Source organism: Lissotriton helveticus, chromosome 10 (genome assembly GCF_964261635.1).
Source record: "Lissotriton helveticus chromosome 10, aLisHel1.1, whole genome shotgun sequence".
NCBI classification, from domain to species: domain Eukaryota; kingdom Metazoa; phylum Chordata; class Amphibia; order Caudata; family Salamandridae; genus Lissotriton; species Lissotriton helveticus.
Window position 1 is genome coordinate 783758919 of NC_136071.1, and position 25019 is coordinate 783783937.

Genomic DNA, 25019 nt, shown 5'->3' on the forward strand with positions numbered 1-25019 from the left:
ATAACAACCTCCCTGCAGGCTTTCAAAGTTTTCAGCGGGCAGGGGTCCAGCGGCGAGAAAGATTTGATATTATCAAGTAGGCTGTTTACCCCATCCAAAGTCAGCTGGGGAAAGTCAAGAAAGCTAGGCCCAGACTTCACAGCCTGGAGCTCAAGAAGGTGGAAAGAGGGCGATGGAGGTACAGCGTCCATCTCTGCATTGAGGAGTTCAAGAGATTTGTAAATATCCGCGATTTTTTAATGGAAATAAGCTGAAATATCACAGAGCTCCTGGGTTTCCACTATGGGATCCACAGTCTTGGGTGTGGAAAGGGAGTCGATAATCTTAAAGAGATCTCTGGAAGATTTCAGAGAGCCCGTCAGATTTCCAGAGAGCCCGTCAGATTCATATAATAGGCCTTTTTTTCTTCAGCTATTGCCAACTTATATTCTTTTAGTATGTTGTGTTTTCTACATGGAACACCAAGTCAGTTTCTCCCAACCATTTGAAGGAAGTTGTGTTGCACATGTTGGTGCACAGAGCCTTTGTCTTCTTTCGACTAGTGGGATCACATTCCCCTCCTTAAGTTATTGTACCCAGACAGGTGTAGCTTGTTCTGGTGAGAAGCACTCATTGAGTGCATCACCCCATTTGTGACATTTAAGTGCAATTGCGCTGTGGATGACCAAAGTGCCTAGTCCGGTTTCAGCTAACTAGGCCTACACAGTGTTGCTGCCTGCCGTTCTACCACCGCCAAGTAGTGGACAGATACAATGGGCTTGGTGCCTTCAATCTCTGCTTGTCTGAACTGGCTGTATTAAAATACACAATAAAAGCTGCAGGGTACTAAAAACGGCTACAAACTTTAGCCCAGAAACATTATCTTTCCTGAATTTGTAATTTGCCACCAAAGCACGAACAAATAAGTGTATATTTCAACAATAATCTAATCTGGATGTTGTTTCTATGTCATATCCTCCTTTCTTATAACTTTTCCCCAACATATCTGTGCTTTAATGCAGTAAAATGGCAGAAATTAAACTTAAATTTCAGCACTCATTTTCTTCATAAAGGTCCTCTTCGACAGAAGATTGGCTTTCTTCTTTTAGACCAATTTTTTAGAACCGATTAACAATTAAATCAAGATCTCCGCTTGACCCATCTACAGCAACTGATTAAATATTTGCTAACTGTTGTTACCTTGCCATCTGTTTCCGATCTGAATGTCTTTATTTTGTAGGCGTGTCGCTTATGAGTTGAAGTTATTGGCTGTAAGTTATGTGCTGATTGAACTACACGCAAACCTTTCTGAATCAACCATTTTCCAGCCCATTTATGAGCTCACTGCATTTTAAGGTTATGTAAACGGAGGTTACTGCTCGTTCTGGGGACTTAGCCGAATCCATGCGCTGTCCAGATAGGTTTTAGGGAATTTACGGCTTCCACGGCGGCAGCGAATCAGGTCTGGCCTTAATGTTAGACTTTCCACAGATGGTTGCCTATGAAGATGCCTCTGTCCTGATGCTTTGGAATTTCTGCAGCTTTCAACACCTTCATTCATTGCATCTTAGTAAGCAACCTCGTAAAAACCGTATTACGGCGTTGCATGGTCTAAGAGTCATTGTTTTCCGACAGACTGACAGCTGGCCATACACTTGTTCCTTTTATCTCTAGCTGCCCTCTCATTGGCGGGTTATGCTGAAGTCCTCGCTGTTGCTCACTTACTTATGTGAAGCATTACCTGATACCATGGGATACGCTTTAAGTTGTGCATCAGTTATGGCCAGATTTTCTTGGTATTTAAGGAAGACATGGGGTTCTCTCACACGCATCCCTGAGAAGACAAATAACACAATAATGTATAAAAACAAATAGGTCGAAATGGTTAAATTAAGCTCAGCCCCCGGTAATTCTGGGCTTCACACACACATTCTAATAGTGTGTGGAGGAAATAAGCTATTGGTTGAGGATTCGTTGCCTGAAGCTGAAAACTAACATGATGGAGATCACAACGGTGTGGATGTATTGCCTTCCATCGGGCACCAACTTTCAGTCCGAGAGGCCTAGGCTATTGTATTACCTACTCAAGGCATTTAAAAAATGAAGATGTTAAGAGACCAACAACCAGACCTTTCTTAAGCTAGCCTGTTAGAACGTGATCCTCTGCTCCATTCTTTCACCTTTGATGTTGTATAGGATTATTCCATGTTCTAGGCTTGCAGCCCGGGTACAGCAGTACTAGCAACAAGCATTTGCAATGCAATAGGTCTTGCTTTTGTGAGATTTTGAGCTATTAGCATTGTAAATGACAATGCCTTTCATTTATGTGTTTAAAAACCTGCAATAATAAACGGCGTTGTCATTTACAATACCAATAGGTCAAAGTTTCGAAAATGCAAGACTTATTGCATTACAAATGCTTGTTGTTATTTGGTGCAAATCTGTTCAGTAGATTTGCAAAATAAAAAAAAGTTAATGCTATCTGTGGTTGCGAAGCCTTCGCGAATATAAACTAGCTTGAGGAGGGAAATGCACACCTCCGATTGGCTGCCAACACTTTAGCCAAAAGAGCTGGCAGCCATCTTGGGACTTCGAGTCCCCCCCCAAAAAAAGGTGAAAATAAAGAAAAGGGGTCAGGATAGGAATACCCTGACCGCCAGATCATGGTCTTGGGTTCCCAGACGCCAAACAAAGCATTTACAAACAATTTTTACTGTGAGGTTGTGACAAACGTCCGAAATCGCAGTAAAAATGTAAAAAAAAATAAAAAAAAATAAAAAAAAAAAAAGGCCCACAAGTGTGAGCTTCCCCACTTGTTTTTTAGGTTTCGACTTGGCGAGGGGCGAAGCCCCTCCCAGATCGAAATCTTTTGTTTTCAGTAGTGAGGTTCGGACCGCCTCTGTTTCCAATTGGCTAGCTCCATAAATGGAGACTAGCCATTGGGAGACAGAGGCTGTCAATCGCGCTCTCTCACGAAAACGCGATTCGGGGGAGTTTCTGGTGCTTTTTTTAAGCCCCGCCCCTTTGTCCCGGGCCGCGCTGCGATTGGCTGCCGGGCCGGGACACCCCCGTGACGTCATTCCCGGGCCGCGCTGTGATTGGCTGCCGGCCCGGGACACCCCCGTGACGTCAGCCAATCACAGCGCGGCCCGGGACCGGACTTGTTGAATAGTTATCTTTAGTAAACAATCTCCTTTTGTATTTGCAAATCAAATAAGAGTTTTAGTGTACTTAACTGTAGTAAAAGCGCAGATATATTGCACAGTTGTATATAATTCAATATATAAAATTGTATAGCCTTATTGAAATGGCTTGAAATGTGCTTTTGTTGCCCTTTCGATATGCGAGCACTTCGATTTTAAATATGCTTCTTGCCAGCACATCTCACCCCTTAAAACGCATATATCAAACTCAGTCCATTTGAACGTGTTCTGCCGCGGAACACGGGCGATTTGTCTATAGCTCGACACACCCACCTGCTCACGTGCGCAAATAGGCTGAAAATTACTGTATGTTGGGAGCGCGGTGGGTAAAGTTTACTCTGATGATGTAAATATGCCAGTCATTTTCGAAATATAGCGTGCTTGGAGTAAATGGGACATGGCCTTAGTTACATTATAACATTTGCGACTTATAGTTTTAAAATAAGATGTGTTAAAAGCGCACAAAAAGTCCATACATATAAAAACAGTACAGATATAAATTATTTGTTTAATTTTCCATTCCTCTACCATTGTTCACTTATTTAGCAATGTTACTGTCCGAAAACTGCTGACTTGGGAGTACAGGTCTATGCCGTACAAATACAAATGTTAAATTACAAAATCATGTACAATGAAGATGGCGGCCGATTTTTACCTCCCTCTATCTGAAGCGGCGCGGGTGGATGACGTCGTGCGACGGGCAGCGCGAGCTCTGCTGCTGCTGCTTCAGTTGCCGGGGAAGGAGAGGCTGGAGGTCGGAGTAGGGAGCCGAAAGGAACCGCGTGTTCCACAGCCGCTGGAAGCCCTGAAGCAGCCATGTCCTACTGTCGGCAGGAAGGTGCGGGCATGGAGGGTTGGTGTGACCAGGGGGTCTGCTCTGAGAACTGACCATTTGGGGATAGGTGGCACGTTTTCAGGTCGTCTATGTGCGACGTTTCCACTTGTGGTTATGTATGATACTTAAGGCATCGCGATGTTATCTGCGAAGCCAAGCTGATGCCTCTGTGCAATGAGATTCATTTCAGAAATTCTGAAGTTTTAGGATTACAATGTGAAGCTTTGGAAATAAAAGGACAGCTATAGCGTATAGAATGGAAGTCCTGGTCCCAGACAGCAGGTAACTTCTGTGCCACCCTCTAGAGAATCGGTATTGAATTAGAGACTTGCAGTAGAGTTAAAAGCATGCTACCTCTTCCATGTGATTAGATCGCAACAGGGGAAGGCGCTGCTGGCATTCAGTGGAAGCAACTGAATTCTGGTCTTGTCAGTTCTTGAGCTGGCACCGGGTCGGCCACAGTGAATGAATTAGAGGTGGTCTGCTGCTGTGTGCTCTAATATATTGTAATAGAATAAGGGTCCATCAATCCAGATGTATATTAAGCAAGATGATTTATTAAGATGTTGAGTTCAAGAGATGTAATTAAGAGCCCACCAGGAGCAGCCTATCTGCTGCTCAACCCATCCTTCAACTGACTCTCCCACATACAACGTTCTACAGCATCATCACACACCAACATTCTATACCTCAGACACACTGGCTGAGCAGCAGATCCAACACATCCCCTTTCTTTGCAGGGAAAAAAAACATTGCTACAACCCCATGCATCCCACAAATACATAGCAAAGGAAAGGACCTCTGCAAGGAAATGTAAGAGGTCCAAGCATGCAACCCGGTGCTCCCTTCGAAGTAAAGATTAGCAGCCTGCAACCATGAAAACAAGTGGGCACTTGAAATAATGGATCTTTTGGCAATGATTTAGCCATCCTGTATAGCGGCATGCCTAAAAGTATATTTTTTTGAGGGGGAGGGGGAAGCGCTATGATGTGGGCAGCAGTAATGTGTTTTTTTCCCCACTTCAAATGGAAACAAGCATTTACAATGCAACGGTTTCGCCTTTGGAAAAGTTTGAGTTATTGGCATTGTAAATGACAACATTTGTATTTATGTGTTGGTTTTGAAAACAGATAAATAAATGGCATTGTCATTTACATTGCAAATAGCTTTAACATTTCCAAAGGCGAAACCGTTGCATTGTAAATGCTTGTTTATAAAGCCCCTGGGCGGGCCAGGTCCCACGTGCACATGTTATAATACGAGGGGCCCGCGCGCCTCTCCCTGGGGCTCAAAAAATAATATGCTGGGGGTCCGTTGCAGAACCCTAGCCCTGGGGACCACCACCTCCCTGGGGCTAAAGTGAAGATTGGAGGGGGGGCCTCCTGGCCTCCCAGGGCCAGCTCCAGCTCCTGTTATGTCCCGGGGTGCCCAACCCCGGGACACAGCTTTTTGCTATTGATTTGCCTGAGCTTTACCGCTCCTGCAGAGCATTAGCAAACTGCTTCGCTCTGAGAAAGCCAGAGCATTTTGTTCGGAGCACAACTGCTTTGACAGAAAGGGAGCTGCATGTTAGCAGCTCCCTCTGTCAAAGCAATGCCGGTTCCAGCAGGAGGCTTGGAGCAGACACAGACCACGGGAGCCTTGAGGCTCCCCCGCAGTCCCAACATTAGCAGTGGGTGTTCTGGGTCGGGACCAGAGCACCCACACTACAGGCCTGACCTCGGGGTATGGAGTCTCTGAGGCCAAAGCAGGCCCAGGAGGAGGGTCGCATCCCCCCCCCCTCCCATAATAAATTTAAAAAAAACAATGCGGGATCGGCAAGTCGCTGGAGTCCCAGCCCTTTTTCACCACTACTTTGCAAACACGTCCTGGCGCAGTACTGGTTGGGAGATGAAGTCCCCTCGGATGCTGAGTGTCCTTGGAGTCCGGGAACATGGTTAGTAACATCACTGATATCTCAAATGACATCCCTGACTACATTTACATAATTACTAAAGCAACTACTCACCCCCCCCATTGAACCATTCATACACCCACTTAACCATTTACAAACCCATTCACAAGCCCATCACAAACTAACATTTACCTATACAGCTACTCCCACCTAGTCACTCACCCTTATGGTGACACTCACCCACTTACTGAAATAGATAGTAAGACTTACTCACCTGTACAGTCCCCAGCAAGCACACTAACCCATACAGCTACTCATTCACACACCCATACAGTCACTTACACCCCATCACTCACCGATACGGTCTTTCATATAGCCAGTTACTCACCAATATAGCACTGACAAATCCACTCAGTCACCCACACACACAATCAGTCACCCATACAGCCTTTCAAATACACACCCATACAGACACTGACTCGCCCACTCACTCATCCATATAGGCAGTCACACACACCCTCAGACACCCATACAGGTATTAAGACAACCAATCACTCATCAATGCAGCAACCAATGTATGCACCCACCACCCATACAGCCAATAAGACACCAACTGACAGACTGATGCAGATATTCACACAACCAGTCACTCACCCATCCACCCACTGAGACACCTAATCACTCACTTATACAGTGAGTCACCCACCTACTGAATCATCCATATAGGCACCCATCCACCCACTGATACACCCTGGCTTATAAAATGAACACAAACTTTTTAAGAACACTTCCAGTCACTGAATGATATAAGTATAGTCATTTAAGAAGTCATGAGTGATAACATTGACCATGTCATGAGTGATGTAATATGAGAGGTCGTAAGCAGTGCATTGCTCAGCTAACTAGAACTGCTGAATTTCTCGAGTGAAATGTCACTTGAACTATAACGTCCCTGTAACCTTTGGATATAGATCCAGTCACCCATTTGCCAGTAGGTAGTTTGTTAGGACCATATTTCCATAGTTAATGTGTTTTGGACTTGCCTTAATCTTTGGCGCCGTATGACAAACTTCATGAAATTTTCCCAAAAAGTGCCCCTTGTATTATGTGCATGGAAAGTTTCGGGCGATCTGTCAAGGGGGAACCGAGAAAAAAAGACGTGGGTTAAAAAAAAAAAAAAAGGGCTTTCCCATGTAAGTTCACATACTCTTTAGACACGGCTGCAGCCCGTAGCGCTGAACGAAAATACACCAAACTTGGCAGTAAACTAGCTTTAGGTCCACAAGATTGTGCTTTGTTATTTGGTGTAAATACTCTGTAAATGTTGAGAAACTTAAGGAAATCCAAACTTGTATACCTGTGGCCGCGACAACTTTGCAAATAATTATGAGCTCGTGCAGAGATCTGCAAAACTCTAATTGACTGGCCACACTTCAACCAGAAGTGCTGGTAGCTCTTTTGGGACCCTGCTTGAGCAGAGCCTCCCTGATAAAAAAGCAAAAAAAATGGAGGGGGGGGGGGGGGAGTGAGGGGAGGAATACCCTGACTCCCCCTAGCCTTGGTCCTAGAGGGACCCCAGTAAGGCAAAAAGCATGTTTTTAATTTACGGCGAAATATACCCACTCATACACCCACTCGCACACTGAGTCAGACACCCATACAGCTATCCACACACTTACTCACCCATACAGTTAATCACACACCCACTCACTTACTCAGACACCATCACATGTAGTCACTCACCTATGCAGTCACTGACAAGCATATACTTATCCACACAGTCACTCCCACACCAGTACAGCGATTCACTTGTACAACCACTCGGAACCCTAATCACACATGGACACACCTTTATGAAACACTCACTGGATGATAACATCTCAGATGACCTCACTGAGTTAATCAGTAAAGTCACTGAACAGGTCATGAGCGATGTAATATGTGAGGTCATAAGCAGTGCATTGTGGGGGCTTATGGTTATAGCTAGCTCAGGTAACTACAACTGCTGAATTTCAATGGTTTTGTACCAGTGAAACATGAGCCTAACTACTATGTCTCTGTAACCTTTGGATATGGATATGGATATAGATATAGATATAGATATAGATATAGATATATATATATATATATATATATATATATATATATATATATATATACACGTGGACCACGTGGATCAGATATATCGACGATCTGTTTCTAATCTGGAGAGGCACAGAGGAAGAGGCGGTTCGGTTCATTGAGAAACTCAACATCAATGACTATAATATCAAGTTGACATATAACATCAGCTCGGAGAGAGCGGAGTTCCTAGACACTGAAATTAGTGTGGTTGAAGGAAAACTTGTTTCCAAACTCCACATGAAGGACACGGCTGGCAACAGTTTACTCCACGCCCTCAGTGCTCACCCATATCCCCTTAAATGGAGTATCCCCTATGGTGAGCTTCTGAGGGCGAGGAGAAACTGTAGCAGTGATGAAGGTTTTGCAATGGAACAAGAGACTATGCTGGATAGATTCAGAGAAAGGGGCTATCCGGAAGAAGTCTTAGCGAAAACAGTTCTTAAAATCACACAGGTGAATAGAACCGAAACCCTGAAACCCAAAAATAAGAATGATGACACTAATAATGAGACCCGTGTCATAACTACCTTTAATAGCAAATCCAAACAGGTACAGAAAATACTTGTTGACAACTGGAACATTTTGAAAGCAGACAACACAGTAGGTCCTCTTCTGGGCGACAGACCCCAAATCACTTCTAGAAGAGGTAGAAATCTGCGGGATATCCTTGTTAAAGCTGATATCACAGAAAAGAGAACACATGTACAAGGCCTCAAGGGTTTTTACCCATTCGGCCATTGTAAAGCCTGTAAAGCCAGTACAATGGTTAAAACCATTGATATCCCTGGGAGAAGTGAACCAAGAGTCAAACAATTTCTGACCTGAAATACCAATTTTGTCGTGTACGTTCGAGTGCCCCTGCAAACTTCGGTATGTAGGGAGCACTACTTGCATGGCCAAAAAACGGGTGCAAGAGCACCTTAGAGCCATCACTCACGTAGATGACAAATACCCTATTGCACGACATTTTCAGAAGTACCATAAATCCAATAACTCCCTATTAAGTTACTTTGTTGTGGAACAAGTTAACATAGGAAGAAGGGGCGGGAATCGTGAACTGGCCCTCAGAAAGAAGGAGTCAAAGTGGATAACGGAGCTAGAAACGAAGTTCCCCGGGGGACACAACCTCGATGAGGAACTTATTACGCATCTTTATGAAGATTAATAGCTTTATCTAGACAGAGTAATGCCATAACAGTAATTAATATGCTCTCATGCGTTAATGAACTTCAAAATGTTAAACTCTTTTATAAGTAAGATTTTATGAAGAGATTTTAATTGTATGTTTATTTGTTTTTGTAGGATATAATTGAGGAGAGAAGTTGGTTCCGTCACCTTGCGGTCCCTTGACCTCAATATTTCTTCATTGGGATGAAAGACACTTTAACTTGTATGCAAGTTGCAATATAAATTAGTAGATGTGCACTCTGACCTGGGGCAGTGTGGCTGGTTATCAGCATATTACCTTGAGAAAGAGGAGACGAATGAATATACTGAGTACCACGGTGTACATATGTGTGTCTTAACTTTGGCACTAGACCGAATGGAATATAACACATAGGATGCAGTAATGATTTGTGCAAGCATATAGTTATAATAATGGTTGTTACCTGTTATGCACAAGGCACCAGAGCCTAAGATGTACATGCAGCTACTCACAATTTCCCTGTACTGCTTTACTGTTTTTCTGATTCCTACTTAGGAATAGGGATAATTGTGTAAAATATGTGAATAACATATGGCTTTTTAAATAATCGGCTACTCACAATTTCCCCGTACTGTTTTACTGTTTCTGATTCCTACTTAGGAATAGGGATAATTGTGTAAAATATGAGAACATATGGCCTTTGAAATAATCGGCCCTTGGTGAAAATAATTTGTGGTTTCCCCCTTACAAGCACACCATTACAAAATGGCACTCGCATTTGCACTCCATTTTTTGGTTCACTACTAAGTTACCTCCTCACTGTTTACTTTTGTTATGCTTATATCTGCCATACCTTCCCGGGTAATTCACGTGTGACCAAGACACTCATTGTGTCGAAACGCGTAGCGTGTAAACTGTGAACAATAAAATCACCTTGAAACGGATTCCTGAGTGCGCAATTTATTGCTTTGAAGCAATCTTGGATTTAATATTTGATTCGGCTCTTGTGGTCCGGCGAATTACTTGCGCCACCTGACATGGGAGGGAGGATCTCAGCAGGACCCTGCTTTGCTTCTTTGGACATATATATACATATACATACACACAGGGATGTTCTAGTTTGGCTCACATTTCACTGGTACAAAACCATTGAAACTCAGCAGTTATAGTTACCCGATATAGATATCTCGATAGATCTAGATATCTCGATAGATAACAAGATGTAGATATCTAGATGGAGATATCTATACCTCTAGAGATCATATACACACACAAACAAACACATATACATACATATATACACACACACACATACATACATGTACACACACACACATATACACACACACACACACATATATATATATACACACACACACACACATATATACACACACACACATATATATATACACACACACACACATATATATATATACACACACACACATATATATATACACACACACACACATATATATATACACACACACACACATATATACACACACACACACATATATATATATATACACACACACACACACACACATATATATACACACACACACACACACACACACACACACACACACACAGTGCTTCATTACCAGAGTATACATAGTAGCACCATCTGTTAACCTAGGTCACACACATGCGTCAGAAACAAAGGTCCTCCAAATCGCCGATTGGGTCTTGTGTCCAATTCTTAAGCATATTAGGTTATCCATTTTCTCTCACCAATAAATGATTATTACTATGTACTCTTATTTGGAGTCTTACAAAGATTATTCTATCAGCCCTTGGTTATTAATGTACATATATACACACATACATACACATACATATACATTTTGTACAACACCAACACTTTGTTCACTTTACACTTCCACTGACATATTTGGAGCACTTGCATTGCAGTTTGATATACAGAATTCAATTATCTGTTTAATTCACACAAATTGATTCTGCTTTTGAATGGTTTGTCTAGGAGGTTTAGACGTGTGACTTTCCCCACAGGGAAACATTGTTTAGTTCTGTATTTACTGACCCAGGTTCCCAGGGTTACTGGGTTGCCCCTTTCTCCTTTGTGGTGCTTAGGAATAAGGATCAAGGGTTAATAACAAAGAAAATACAGTAAAGTTCCTTGAGGTGAAGAAAATCTTTTGCAAAAGGATAAGAGGTTGATAAGCAGCCAGCCATGTCTTTTTGCGAGTATAGGATCACTCAAAATACTTTGATTTTATATCCAAGTGATACGACGTGGAAGTGCTGGTCCTGACAAGTTGGTAATGTGAGGCCTTTAAATACAACATGTACCAGATTCATGACTCGCTCACTTCACAGCACTGGACCATATTGAATGGAGAAGTTAATGTGTGTGTGTGTCACTATAGCAGACAAGAAAAACCGACAAGCATGAGATAATACACCAAAATTAAGTAAAATAGTTACCGCTGTGGATACGTAGGTGCTCCTTTAAGTGGTGCTTGTATTTGAAAGCTTTTCCACATTCAGTGCACTTGAATTTACGATTGCCACCTGACTGCGTCACATGTCTCTGCAAAAAATAAATCTACATTTATACATTACGTGTGATGAGTGCTTGGATGACAAACTTGATACACATTTAAACACTCCTTCACAGATCACAACATAGTGCTAGTTAAATGAATAAACTCCATAACCATCACGATCCTGCCAGGTGATCAAGCATTGCATTAACATTAAACATTAATAAATCAACACAGTTTAAAACCTTAGAGAAAGTGGAAAGGAGATGTGCGACAAGTCAAAACCTGGTTGAGATGTTTTTTTAACTTGCCGGATGTGACCTAACACAGGGGAGAAGAAAAAAAATAATAATAAAATCCACAAAATCAATCTGAAATTACGCAAGTCTCAGACTAGCATTTGTGCTATTGAAGGCAGTGGAAGCTACTGCTACCAGTACTGCACTGTAGCTGAAAACCAATCTATTGAAAACAGAAAAACGGTGGTGCATGCATGCTTTAGAATAATGGTCAGACGCACAATGTCCAAGAGGAGAGGACACCGCATCCTTCAAATAACAATTCACAATACCCAATCTACCTTAAAGGAAGGTGTAAAATCAGGGAAAACGTCCTGAAGACACTAATAGGCTGAGATACCTCAAGAGAATAGATGGCTTAAAGAAACCCAAGTAGTTTACGAGTCAAGTAAGATCACCACATTAATCAGAGTGAACTACTGAAGTCAGAACCATAGCAGAAAAATATCCAAATCTAGTGGAAAACCACGTTTAAAGCTGGAAACCCAGAGAATGTTACTCAAGTAAAGGACCAGAGATCAATGCTGTGTTACTTATTTAGAGATGAAACCATGAATCATCAGTAGAACCCAGTCTGTTGAAGTGGAGAACATCATTACCATGCAGCATTTAAACCTGTCAAATTAAGTTAATACCACTATTTGCCATTACACTATGGATCCTTACTTAATCGAAGGGTAACAATGTAACTTAATTTTGATTTGAATTAACATTTGGAAAATTACTTGTTCTAGCAATGGTTGGAGTTCGTATTAGAGAAAGGGTTCCAAATTAATTTGAAATACGAATTTAAATTAATTAGTATCTAGAGAACTGATTAATTGCCATTGGTCTGGGTCAGGGTGAACATTAGTGCGATTAGCAAGAGTTGCTTCTTCAGAAAATCATGGTAAAGTAATGTATTTAATATAATATTTGACACTGGGAGTGGTAGGACTAGGTTTGCATTTGGGTTAGGGTAATGGTCCTTTAGCTAAAATGAATTTACCAAAATCCAAATTATATAAATTACCATTTAGGAAAGATCTTTAAATTAATGCAAGTACTAAACTAAATAAAATATCTATTACAGATAACGAAAAAGGTTAGGGACACTAAATCTGCATTGAATTAATTTAAAAATAATGTTATACAATTAGATATTTGGCATTGGTATTCATGTCAGCAGTCACTATTTAACTTCTAAAAACATAATTGATATAAAAACAAATCTGCATTATTGGTAAGGGACAGAAATACAGTTAAGCATTAGAGTTGAGGTAAAGGTAATAACGAAGAAGGTGTCCAGGTAAAGGTATTTATAATTTTTCAGTTGTAGAAGAGGCAAGTGCAATAGAGGTAATGGTATGCATCTACATAACACCAGAAGTGATTAAGTAGCTACAGAAAACTCCAGGAAAGCACAATGGATATTTAGTAACAAACCGCCTGGGGAATGAACCTGAAATGGTAGAGAAAACCAAGAAGGGCCAGAGCAATCCAGAAGGAATGTAAAACATTTCCTAGTTGTTACTAGCCTCAACAGCATACTGTGACCAATAGAAGACAACCTATTACCAAATCAAAGATTGACCCAAGCATAGATTCAACTGTCAAGCTAGAGTGGAAGTATGGAGAACAGACTTTGTGCAGACAAAGATATTAAAAAGGGTGGAAAGACATCATGAAGACGTTTCTAGCCAGGTAAAAAACAAAATGAAGCCCCGATGCAAGGAAAGGACAAAAAATAGAATATTTTTAGGTTGATCTTCAAAGCACTGAAACATGTTTTGCCACAACCTCCATCTTTCTCGTCCCTACTAAAATTTAGATGGAATAATCCAGGAGATTAGCACTCCTTAAAGGTGAATATGGGACAGGTAGGAACGGTGGATCCCTCGTTGGAGAAGAGAAAAAGAAGCCATAAGACTGATTTGGCTGTAGATTTCAGGTCCAACATAAAATTCCACCCCTTAAACAAAAAACAAACATACTGTTACAAAAAGTAAGAAGTTTACATCAAACAACATTCCAGTGACAAAATCAAAGACTAATACTTTCACATTTGGTTTCTTGAACATTAAATAAGCCATATTGCCATTCAAATGACATTTGGGGTGCATTGGGTATTTGACCTCACTACCTGCATGTGCTGGCACTGAAGCCTTTTTTTTTAGCTAGAACCATCACAAACACTAAGCCCATCTTTTTCACACTATTTGATCAAATTACCTTGTATATATGTATGGGAGTCGTATATCACAGACATAGCTGAAAAGAAACTGAGCTCTGTACAGGGGTTTGTGACAGACGAAAGATGCAAGGAAAAGAGTTAGAGGGACCACAGGCTACGGGGCACCACAGGCAGAGGGGTGGTTCTCTTTAGGGAGCTATTGATGATCAGAGTCAAAGCTTAAAAAATAAACAAATATTTTTTTCTTTCCCCTGATCAAACACTCAAATATAACATTTATCATCAGCACTAAAGACAAAACACAAGAAACAGCTGTATATATACTGTTGAAAGATTGACATAGTAAACCCTTTAGACCTATACCTCACTCTCGGGTAAATAAACATAAGGGTAAACAGAGTACTGTTTCTCCATGAGGAAAAGAGGTTTCTGTTGCAGTACATAATTAAAACGACCTTAAGTCACTAGGGTAGCACCAAAGATCTTCACTGAAGGGAGCATCTGGGGTGGAGCGGTAATCAGTGTAGTGTGAAGCACAAAATGATTTCTCTTGCAGTCGTGGAGAAAAAAAACTGCAGGGTCGAATATTTCAATTATTCTCGGCCACTGGAAATTACTTCGCTACATTTTCCCCACTGCAGACAGGGACTACCCATAAGCCAATCAACATGAGGTCCCGCTTCACTAGATATAGTCATTTAAATGGTTAGGCAAGCTCCCATTGGAATAAAGGAAGACAGGCCTTCAGAGCGTTCTCAACCACCATACTGATTCCAGTTGCAGCTTACTTTCAAAATCATTTAAAGATAAAGCATAGCTTGATACTGGCACAGGTCACGTTATGATCCATCTACGGACTGAACTGAAAACCAGCATCTCAAACATATATCCAAGGTAAAGATTTGCTCAATATGTGCTGATGATTTTGTGGCAGAGCTTTACCTGAGCAAGTGCCTTGGCCCCATGGTTTCCATAAGGTCTGTCGACACAACACAAACAGATATATGTGATCCCCAGAAAGAACTTTTAAGAGAAATACACCAATATAAAGGATTACACCATGACTACTGGAACGAAATCAAAAAGCAATCAGGGGAGCTGATAAGCCAGGCTTTAGTATGGAGCCTCATTTCCATTAAGGAACAACACACTAACTCAAAGAAAATTACCTTATGACCAGGATCAGTGTAGCAGTCTTTATCAAACTGAAAATTTCAGAAACGCATCTAATTTTAAAACCAAGTCACTATTTATTGGTGAATAGGATTACCCATCAAAGGCCTAGCTGATTGGTACAACAAATTCACCTGCCACCTTTACTCAATGCTGTAGGTAGGTCTCTATCTGGGCAGATTATCTGCAAAGGTGCCTATTTATACAAGGCTTTAGGTAATCTAATGCGGCCTCCACCTCATGGCGCATCATTTGGTGGATACTTCCTAGGCTGGTAATACAAAAAACAGAATTTGAAGAATTCCTGAGACCTGTACGCTGAATTTGTATGCTGAAACTGTGCATATTCCCTGAATATGGCAGAGTGAACCCAAGGATGGGGGACGATTCAAAAGCTTTGTACCACATACTTAGCCCAGCTGTTTGACCCCAACCGCAAGGACTTCAGAAAAACTCTTGTAGTGAAAAATAGACACAAAGATTGACAAGGATGAATTTGGCAGTCCATACTGTCAATCATTTGTAATGTTCAATAATTTATATTTATTGCCGTGTCATAATGTCATGATCCTGCCAATAATAGGTCTTAACCTTTACATGGACTCAAAGAAGCACCTTCACTACGAGGTACAAATTATCTTATAATACTGTACTTGGCACACTGCCCAAAATACTGGCTTTTACCCTTTAGTGCTTAGTTCCTTTGTATTGCTTGACATAACCAGTGTAGTTGTAGAGATTTAAGATTCTCTGAAAATAAATAACTACAATGCATTTGTATCTCCTTTTTTGCTTTGAAGAGGAATGGAGAAGAATTTAAACTTAATGACATTGCTACATAGGCTGCCACAAGGCACATTTACATTTGTATAAAAAGTCAAACTATATGTCAATCAGGACCATTTATGAAATACCAGATCTAGGGCCAGATGTAGGAGCCCAAATACCGGTCGGTAACGGCCGATTTCGGCCGTTACTGACCGGTATTTAGAAATTGGCATGTAGGGGCCTTTATTTTACAGAATCTGTAAATTTACCGATTCTGTAAAATACCGAATCGGTAATTTTACCGATTCGGTAAATCGAGATGTAGGTGGGACTCTTCCGAGTCCCAAAGGCCTTTCAGATTCGGTATTTTACCACCCAATTCAATTGGGTGGTAAAATACCGAATCCAGGTGTGCATGCACATGTGTGCATGCACACCTATGCCATGTGACAGACAGACATGCCCTTAGGGCACAGCTTTCCAAACTGTGTGGCGCGACACATTACTGTGTCGCGCCCCATATGTAGGTGTGTCGCGAGATGCGATCTGACTTCTGCCGGCAATCAGCAGAGGCTCTTAGAAGGGGTGAAACAATAACAAAGCCCTATTAACGTGCACAGGTCTTTAACGACCTGTGAAGTGCTCGGGTGCGGCTGTAAGCGGGCCCGGGATGCCACACACGACGACGGGGGGGGGGTCTTGAAGCCCTTTCGGAGGCAGGAATATCCACAGGTGGACAGCTCTGAAGCTGAATAGAACGAAGATTGCTCTGCTCTCTGGAGTTTCTTTGGCAGAGTGCTGTAGGTGATGTATTGCTTGTCCACTCGAACAATGATCGGTTTTGCCTTCCCACCTTCAATCAGCCACATTTTTTTGGGCAGAGCAGCCTTAAACTTCTGCGTAGAATATGAAAGGACTCTACTTTTCGCCTTTCAAATGTATTTTAAATGCACAGCAATATAGGAGAATCACCAGACCATTTAGTTAATCAGTGGTGACTGCAGTGAGTTTCCAACAAGCGTGCCTTTAACGGGGGTGTGCCTGGTGTATTTTTAGCACCACAAGCAGTCGTAAATAAGCCCCAACTATTGTAAAAAAAAATCCATTTGTACTTTTCCGAAAGTCACAGACGCTGAATAGCTCTTACCCTTGGAAATCGAGCATGCAACAACATTAAACGAAGTTAATTGTATTTGTTTTCTCTTGTTCAAGGTGAAGGTGATATGCAGGCATTTTTTTTGCTAAGGCTCTCTCATTGTAAACAAATCCCCTGGTAGCACATATGTCTTCAAGTTGTGTGGTACCTTTTCATTGCCCAAGCCTTTTGTCAAATCGACCAAAATGTAACAATTACATCATTTCAGAGATGGGTCTGTCTAATCTTATTACTCATTCATCAACATGCGGTCAGCTGAATCAAGATCGAACAGTGCCAAAAAAGAGCAACAAAAAGCTTTCTCCACTGCAGCGACGCTAGGCTTAGCATATTTTACCTGCTATTGTAGTTTCTTTTTGACAGGTGCAAATATTTTCTTAGCCTCCTGGATTACCAATGTAAAATCTGGTTACATGGAGATGTTCAGATCTTGAGGCGTCAGTGCTCCTTTTTCTCTGGTCATATGCACGGTGACATCTTTATCTCTTTAATTCAGGCGGCAGTCCGCAAGTATTGGTTGTTGCTTTACCTTGCCACAGGAGTTTGTGCTAACATTCTGTGGACTTTTTCAGTAATTAAAATAACGGACAAATTCCTTCCAAATATGTCCAGTAGAATATTTTCAACCCGTTTCAACCTCCCACATATTGGTAGACTCTGGCAGCCCTAAAAGGGGAATATATTTCACCTGGAGCATAACGACCATAGGGAATATAGTAATCCGAGTGCTAGGGTGTGGGGTCTGTGAGGGGGTTTGTGTGGGGGGGTTGTGTGTGCGTGTGGGGTGGGTGTGTGTCTGTGGGGTGGTGTGTCTGTGGGGCGGTGTGTGGGTCCCGAACCCACCATAGGTGGTTCGGGCTCACTCGCTGCACTTCCTTGCGTTATCGTGTCCCTGAAATTTTTTTCACAAAATGGTGTGCCACCAACATGAAAAGTTTGGAAAGCTGTGCCTTGGGGCATGTCTGTGTGCCATATGGCACACAAGCCTGTATTTGGGATGCTAGAGGGTGTCAAAGTGACACCCCCTGCACCCTGGCAGGAATCGGTATTTACCGATTCGGTAATTACCGAATCGGTATTTCCCATTGATTCCTATGAGCTTCACAGCCCATAGGAATCAATAGGAAATACCGATTCGGTATTTACTGAATCAGTAAATACCGAATATTAACGATTCGGTATTTCAATTTCTAGAAATACCTACATCTCCCCCCTTCTTATTTACCGATTCATAAATACCGAATCGGTAAAACCAGCTTCTTTCGAAAGCTAGAACTTGCAGTATGTTTGATATATATCTCTTAACCTAACAGTGTCAGTAAGAAAAAGGTCATGAAGGTTGTAAAAGACTGATCCTCACAGTCTTATTTGAGCACAAACTTCAAACCGCAAGCTGAAAAGAAGCTACAAATACAGCAGGCGTGTCTATATTAGATACATGCTAGGCAACGATTGCTCCACACAAATAACTCGTCTTTCCTAAATATCCAGGTTTCAATAAAAGTACAAAGAAGAGAGCATTCACAGCTAGCAATAAATTGAGAAATTACTATCTGCCTGAAAAGAGCTTTAAAGACTGCATGACAAACTCAGGCCTGCAGTGTGAATCAAACTTTCACCTTCTTTGGATATTGTGACAGAGTACTACTACTTAAGAGTGTTAAAGTGACAACTTTGGCACTCGTGAAGTAACTACTAGAATGAATAGGAAGAGTATGCCCTACTTACTGCCAGAATTGGAAGCAAAAGACTTCACCTGAGGCTACCATGCACCAACGGAACGTTACCTGCAGTAGGCTTGTTTAACAATTATTAGCTTTATCCCTGAATTAATTGGTCCAAGTACTTCCTGGAAAAAATCTACATTTCTTCAAGACTACGCATATAGAGAATAGTGCTTCCAACAAGGTACGAGCAACACCTTAAGTTGTTCAAGCCTGTAAATTTCCGTCACGCTTATGTTTTCTTTAAAGCCAAGAAATGCTGCTATTTCTTCTGGTGGAACAGAGTGAAGCGTCTCTGTGGTTTCGTTATAAGAGAAAGTCATTTGAGGACCACTTTGTTTAGGCAGAAAATTACAGAATTTTCTTTACAGGCAGAATTCTGCTGCCCGCCATTTCTTGGAGGAAATAAAGTGTCTTCATGTCACAAGAAGCTATACAAGGATTAGTTTCATGCTATCAAAGCTCTAGGACAAGATTAAAACCACTCGGTAGAGGGCTGCGTCCATTGCTTTTGATACAATGGAGCCATTTCTAGTAATCACATTTGGTAAGCCAGCAAAGTACTGTTTAAATAGTGGATTCTGGTTTATGCAGAAAAGCCACCGACTCAAATTGAGGATGGTAATGACAAACTAGCCCAATCGTTATTTGAGTTACTTCTGTCTCTTAATGTACACCACGAGAGGGCTCCCACACACCTAGCAGGTCACACCACTGATCTGATCTACAACTCCGCGCATCTGGTTGATGATTGTCGGACGATTGTCTAATCCCGTTCAGGTGTCATCTTATGAACGAGGAACAATTTGGATAAAAACAAGATCTACTGTGCCTGGAATAAAATTGATCAACGTATTCGTGCAGCTTTATCCGATTAGATCAGATCTGATTCTGACTCACAACCTTTCCGTGGTTTTAGAAGAGGGCTTGAATCAGATCAAGGGATGATTAGGGTCAACAGAAGATTTACTGGCGGTGTGTAAATCTGTTAAGGTTACACTTAGGCGGCCCTTCGCCCCCGTGGTTTTTGCCTAACCTGGTCACAGGAAGAAAAAAAAAAAAAGGTGTGCAAGCAGTTGGAGCATAAATGGTGCCACAACTATAGACCCGAGAACAAATCCACTTGCATAGCAGCCATCAAAAACATCATAAATCCATAAAAGCAGCACAATTGTCTTTCTATACTGAAAGAATTAACCACTGTGTTTAGAAATAAAGGGTAACAGTGTAACCCTGGGAACAGTGGCAAATCAATAATGAAACAAAACATTGGTCCCCTCGGGGGCAATGTGAGCCTGGGCTTCCTTGGTTCACTCAGAGTCCGAAGGAGACTGAAGGTGTATAATGGAAAGCAACTATGAAGTTGCTTTTACTTGGAGGAGCCACATGACTTACCAACAAGGTACTTATCAAAGATTTATAGAACGGAACTTTTTTTCTGTCAGAATTTGTTAACTGTCTTGGTTGGCTGTGCGACACTTCTTAAAAATCCAAAGTTGGGACCATCCCTTTTCCGTTGCTGCACCCTCTTTAGAAATACCTTCCCCCTGTGTCTGAAGCATAATTATTGAGTATTTAGAAAGGTTCAACTTGCAGTTCATAAGACCTATCCTTTTCTACCAAGTAATCAGTTCTGGTGTCATGAAACCTGCGGGAAAATGCTCGACTCTACAAGCTCCCATTCCATTCATGAACCGTCCTGATCTTAACTGTATCTGGAATAGCTCAACTTTAATTCACTTTACTGCATTTCATCCAGAATCGGTTCCACAGGAGCCAGATGGAAATTTTGCAATAAGGAAAACTGCTTCCGGTTGTAAGTATCCAAAAAGGATTTGATCTGCACAGCCCTTTTAAAGAAAATTAAGCATTTGAATTGAAAACCCAGACGTAAGTTTTCTGAAAACAACTGTATTGCACTGAAAAGGAAACACTTTGGTTGTATCGTTTTGGCAGTGATTTCCAATACATAGGAAGGGAGAAGTACGGAAATGGTGAAAAAGAACAGTATAGCCCTCCTCTAAATTAAATGATCTATCAAAAAGAGGGCCCAGTTGAAAACAGGAGGGGGGGGGGGCATGCTCACTGGTGACCAGTGGAAAAATATTGCAGCCTCAAAAGGAATTCAAGCACATCCCAATTGTTTTTCCAATTTGAAGTTGGATGTCTGGGTTTGAAAAACTAAGCTCATGCAAAGTGCTAGCAAATATTTCACAATAAAGAGTGACATACGTATTAAGTTTGGCAAAATGAAAAACATGCACTTATTATCATATTTTAGTTAACATGAAATGGCACTGCAGTAGAATTGATGTACTTTTCAATTGTTTACGACTTTTTTTTACTTTAAATAGATTGCCTCATTGTATTGTATGTGTGCTTGTGCGTGTGGATGTTTCTGTATGCGTGCCTGGGTGCGCCCTCTGTTCGCGTATGCGCACATTTGTGTGTGCTTGTCTGTGCGTGTGATGGTGTGTGTGTGTGTGTGTGCATGTACCTGTGTGTACGTCCTTGGGTATTGTTGTTCTGGAGCATGTGATTGTATGTGTGCTTGTGTTTTTGGTAGTTTCTGAATGTGTGCTTGTCTGTGTGCGTCTGTGCGAGTGCATTTGTGTGTGCTTGTGCAGGTCTGTCCATGTGATGGTGTTTGCGTGTGCATGTAATTGGGTGTTTTTGTACTAGAGCATGGGATTTTATGTGTGCTTGTGTTTTTGGATGTTTCTGTATTCGTGCTTGTGTGAGTGCGTATGTGCACATATGAGTTTGTGCTCACATGTGTATGTGCTTGTGCATGTCTGTGCATGTGATGGTGTGTGCACACTGGGTGTGTTATTCTCCGGCAGCCACTGTCCTGGATATGGACTCTGCCAGATGCCCAACCTTAAGATGGCCACAAGTGTACCAGTGTACACTTGCCTGACCCCCAAGATGGCTTCCATAGTGGTCCCCTCCACGTTGTTTTACTTCCCTGGGACAACAATTGGACATTGACCAGACCTTGAACCTATCCCCTAACCTGCTTACACATCAGGACTTGGAACCTGCGGAACTTACCTCAGACTGTAGAGACCAAGCGATTTGGCTGATGCCAGGTGGAGCTACCATATAGCTAAAGAGGAGATGGGCTGTGGCCTTGGAGTCTGAGACCCCTCTGAGAGAGTCCACTGGGTAAAGGGAACCTCCCGCAACAGAGATAGAGAAGTGATACCACTTCCCCTGGGATCACAGCTTACTGGACTTTGGACGTTGCTTTGACTCGTCTACCGGTTTGTGTCCCCGTCGCCCTTCCCCCTCCTCTTTCCATGCTGTGTCCTTCACCCTCCCCGCCTTTATTACCTGTCTACTTCCCCAGCTCCTACACCCCTCCCCTGAATCTTTCCCCTTGCCTGCTTTTCCCCTTACGTATTTGTGCTTATTGTTTTTTCTCGACCTTGCAAGTAACTATGTTGCCATGCTCTAATAACTGTGTAACCTTTGTAACGATCTAACCTGTAACTATAATCTGATACTCATGTAAAGTGCTCTGATACCTCCGGGTCTAGCCAGCGCTTCAAAATAAAAATAAACAAATTTGAACCACTAATTCCAAAATTGAACACTAATTATGAAGAAAACTTTAACTGAATACAAGTATTAAAGCTGTATCAGTGTACTTTCAAGAACCACCAACATGAGTGGGATTTTACTGCACTGTTCGTAGGTCTTGAAAGTATTGAAACAAAGACTAAGTGGTCAGTATGTCGTCCTTCAGTGCATCATCCACGTGCCAGTGTTGTCTATTTGCTAACAAAACGCATAAACAAGATTACTAACTGAAGGTGAAAAGTGATAAGAAACATTTATATGCAACCTCTGTTGTCTGACAAAAGACCTACTATTAAACTCAAGAGCCCAGATTATCCCCACTTGCAGAATCTCTGAATACCTTTAAAAGGAAGAAAAAAAAACTTTATATAAAATAAGGTCTATTAAAAGACATTTGCTTGGTGTTTTTTTAAATTACCAAACACTACATTTAAATAGATTAAAAAATATAGCACCGTCAAATAAAAATACTTGAAAACATGGTCTTACTTCCCCTTGAAGAAAAAAAATTCTTATGGATGCAGCCTCATACAGAGAAAGAAAACACTAATTTTCAGTTAGCACCTACATTTCCTTAATCCTAGAAAACCCCATGATAACCATACCAAGACAGTAAACCCTTCTTTTCCTTGTGATACGAATAACAAAGGAACTTACATATAGATCTCTGCTTCTATTCCTGTGGTTTCACTCAGTAGTAGATTAGGTTGTTTAAGAATTTATTAAAATACCTTGCTAGAGAATGGCGTTACAGGTAACTTTTCTTTCCCCACAAGGGACCTTTATTAGCATACATAAACCCTGAACTGAACGACAAGTTAGTCCTTTTCCTAGGTGTAGGGCTAAAAGCAAGGGATTGGAAGCAAGATTTATATTAAAACTAGCAGCCCGTCCCGACGTTGTCCGGGAGCAATCAGACTTCTGGGCCCCGCCCCGACATTGTCCGTGGGTCCCCCGGAGCGCACCCGCCACTTTCAAGGCCCCCAATGAGCCGCACACGGGCCGCTTCACCTACCTCAGCCGCCGCTCCTCCCCGCCTGTCCGCCGCTCCTCACCGCCTGTCCGCCGCTCCTCCCCGCTCTCATTTCCGCCGCTCCTCCCCGCGCTCCTGTACGCCGCTCCTCCCCGCGCTCCTGATGTCAGCACGCACGTCGCGGCTGGCGCTACTTCCAAGGGACTACTTTTTTTTTTTTTAAATCGTAAATATTTTAAAGAACGTATATTTTTTTTTTTATATATAGCCTATGTCCATCTGCAGACCCTGACAATTACAACGATGTATCGGGTGTTTGGATTGGTGCTGTGGTTCCTGAGTTTACCCGCCTCAAAGTTCTCTCTTTATAATAGTAGTATATATATATATATATATATATATATATATATATATATATATATATATATATATATATATATATAATCTAAACGGGAAGCCCCAAATTAAAGCAAAGCCACACGAAGTTCAGATCAGCACGTTTATTTGCATCCATTTCACTGCTCGCTCCTTGACAGCTTTCAGAGCAATCTTTGAACATGTAAAGCCTGACGCGTTTCAGGAAATAATCCTTTCTTCAGAGGCATTGTTGACGAAGGGCTCGAAGAGCAGTTTTTGGCCGCGTCTGCTCATATAATCACTGGCACCTGCCACAGTGGGCGTGGCTAAATCGCAAAGCCTTCTGTGCCTTGTAGTACGCTGGCCCTCTTCCCACAGTGGGGCCACTCAACAGTACTTGCAATTTGAACCAAGTATTCACCAAGTGGAGTAAAGTAAAGCGCTGTAAGCCCTCAGATTGCGCTTTGCAGCAGTGAATTCGTGCTCAAGGCAGCACCACCTGCATTGGAGCTGCTCTTGTCTTCGTTCCATCTTTGCAAGCCCTTCTCAGAGCCTGCACGAACCCGTCGTAAGGTGGGCCTCGCTTCTCGACTGGGCAAACAGCCGATATCCATATAGTCTAAACAGGAAGCCCCAAATTAAAGCAAAGCCACACGAAGTTCAGATCAGCACATTTATTTGCATCCATTTCACTGCTCGCTCCTTGACAGCTTTCAGAGTAATCTGCGGCCGGCGCTACTTCCAAGGGACTACTTTTTTTTTTAATCGTAAATATTTTAAAGAACGTATATTTTATTTTTTTATATAGCCTATGTCCATCTGCAGACCCTGACAATTACAACGATGTATCAGGTGTTTGGATTGGTGCTGTGGTTCCTGAGTTTACCCGCCTCAAAGGTTCAAAGTTCTCTCTTTATAATAGTAGTATAGATGTTACAAATCCAGGGATGGAAGCGCTTTGCAGACCAGCATAATTTCCACAAACCAAGAAATAGAAACCGATTGATCATGGCCCAAGGAGATTCTCTCAGCCTAAAGGAGACATCAGCATACCAGGACAACAGTTTTAAGACACAGAAGCTTATTACATAATTAAAGACAAGAGTTATTTCACTC

The 25019-nt window shown here is 41.8% G+C and overlaps 1 protein-coding gene across 2 annotated transcripts in view; it reads right to left on the bottom strand.

The window, feature by feature from the left end:
* The window catches only part of ZEB1 (zinc finger E-box binding homeobox 1), a 477132-nt gene that overhangs the window by 121606 nt on the left and 330507 nt on the right, over positions 1 to 25019 (bottom strand). For both annotated transcript variants that reach the window (XM_078663353.1, XM_078663352.1), the window contains one exon: positions 11637 to 11742. In XM_078663353.1, coding sequence (XP_078519479.1) covers positions 11637 to 11742 — 106 coding nt within the window. The remainder of the gene's footprint in view (positions 1 to 11636; positions 11743 to 25019) is intronic.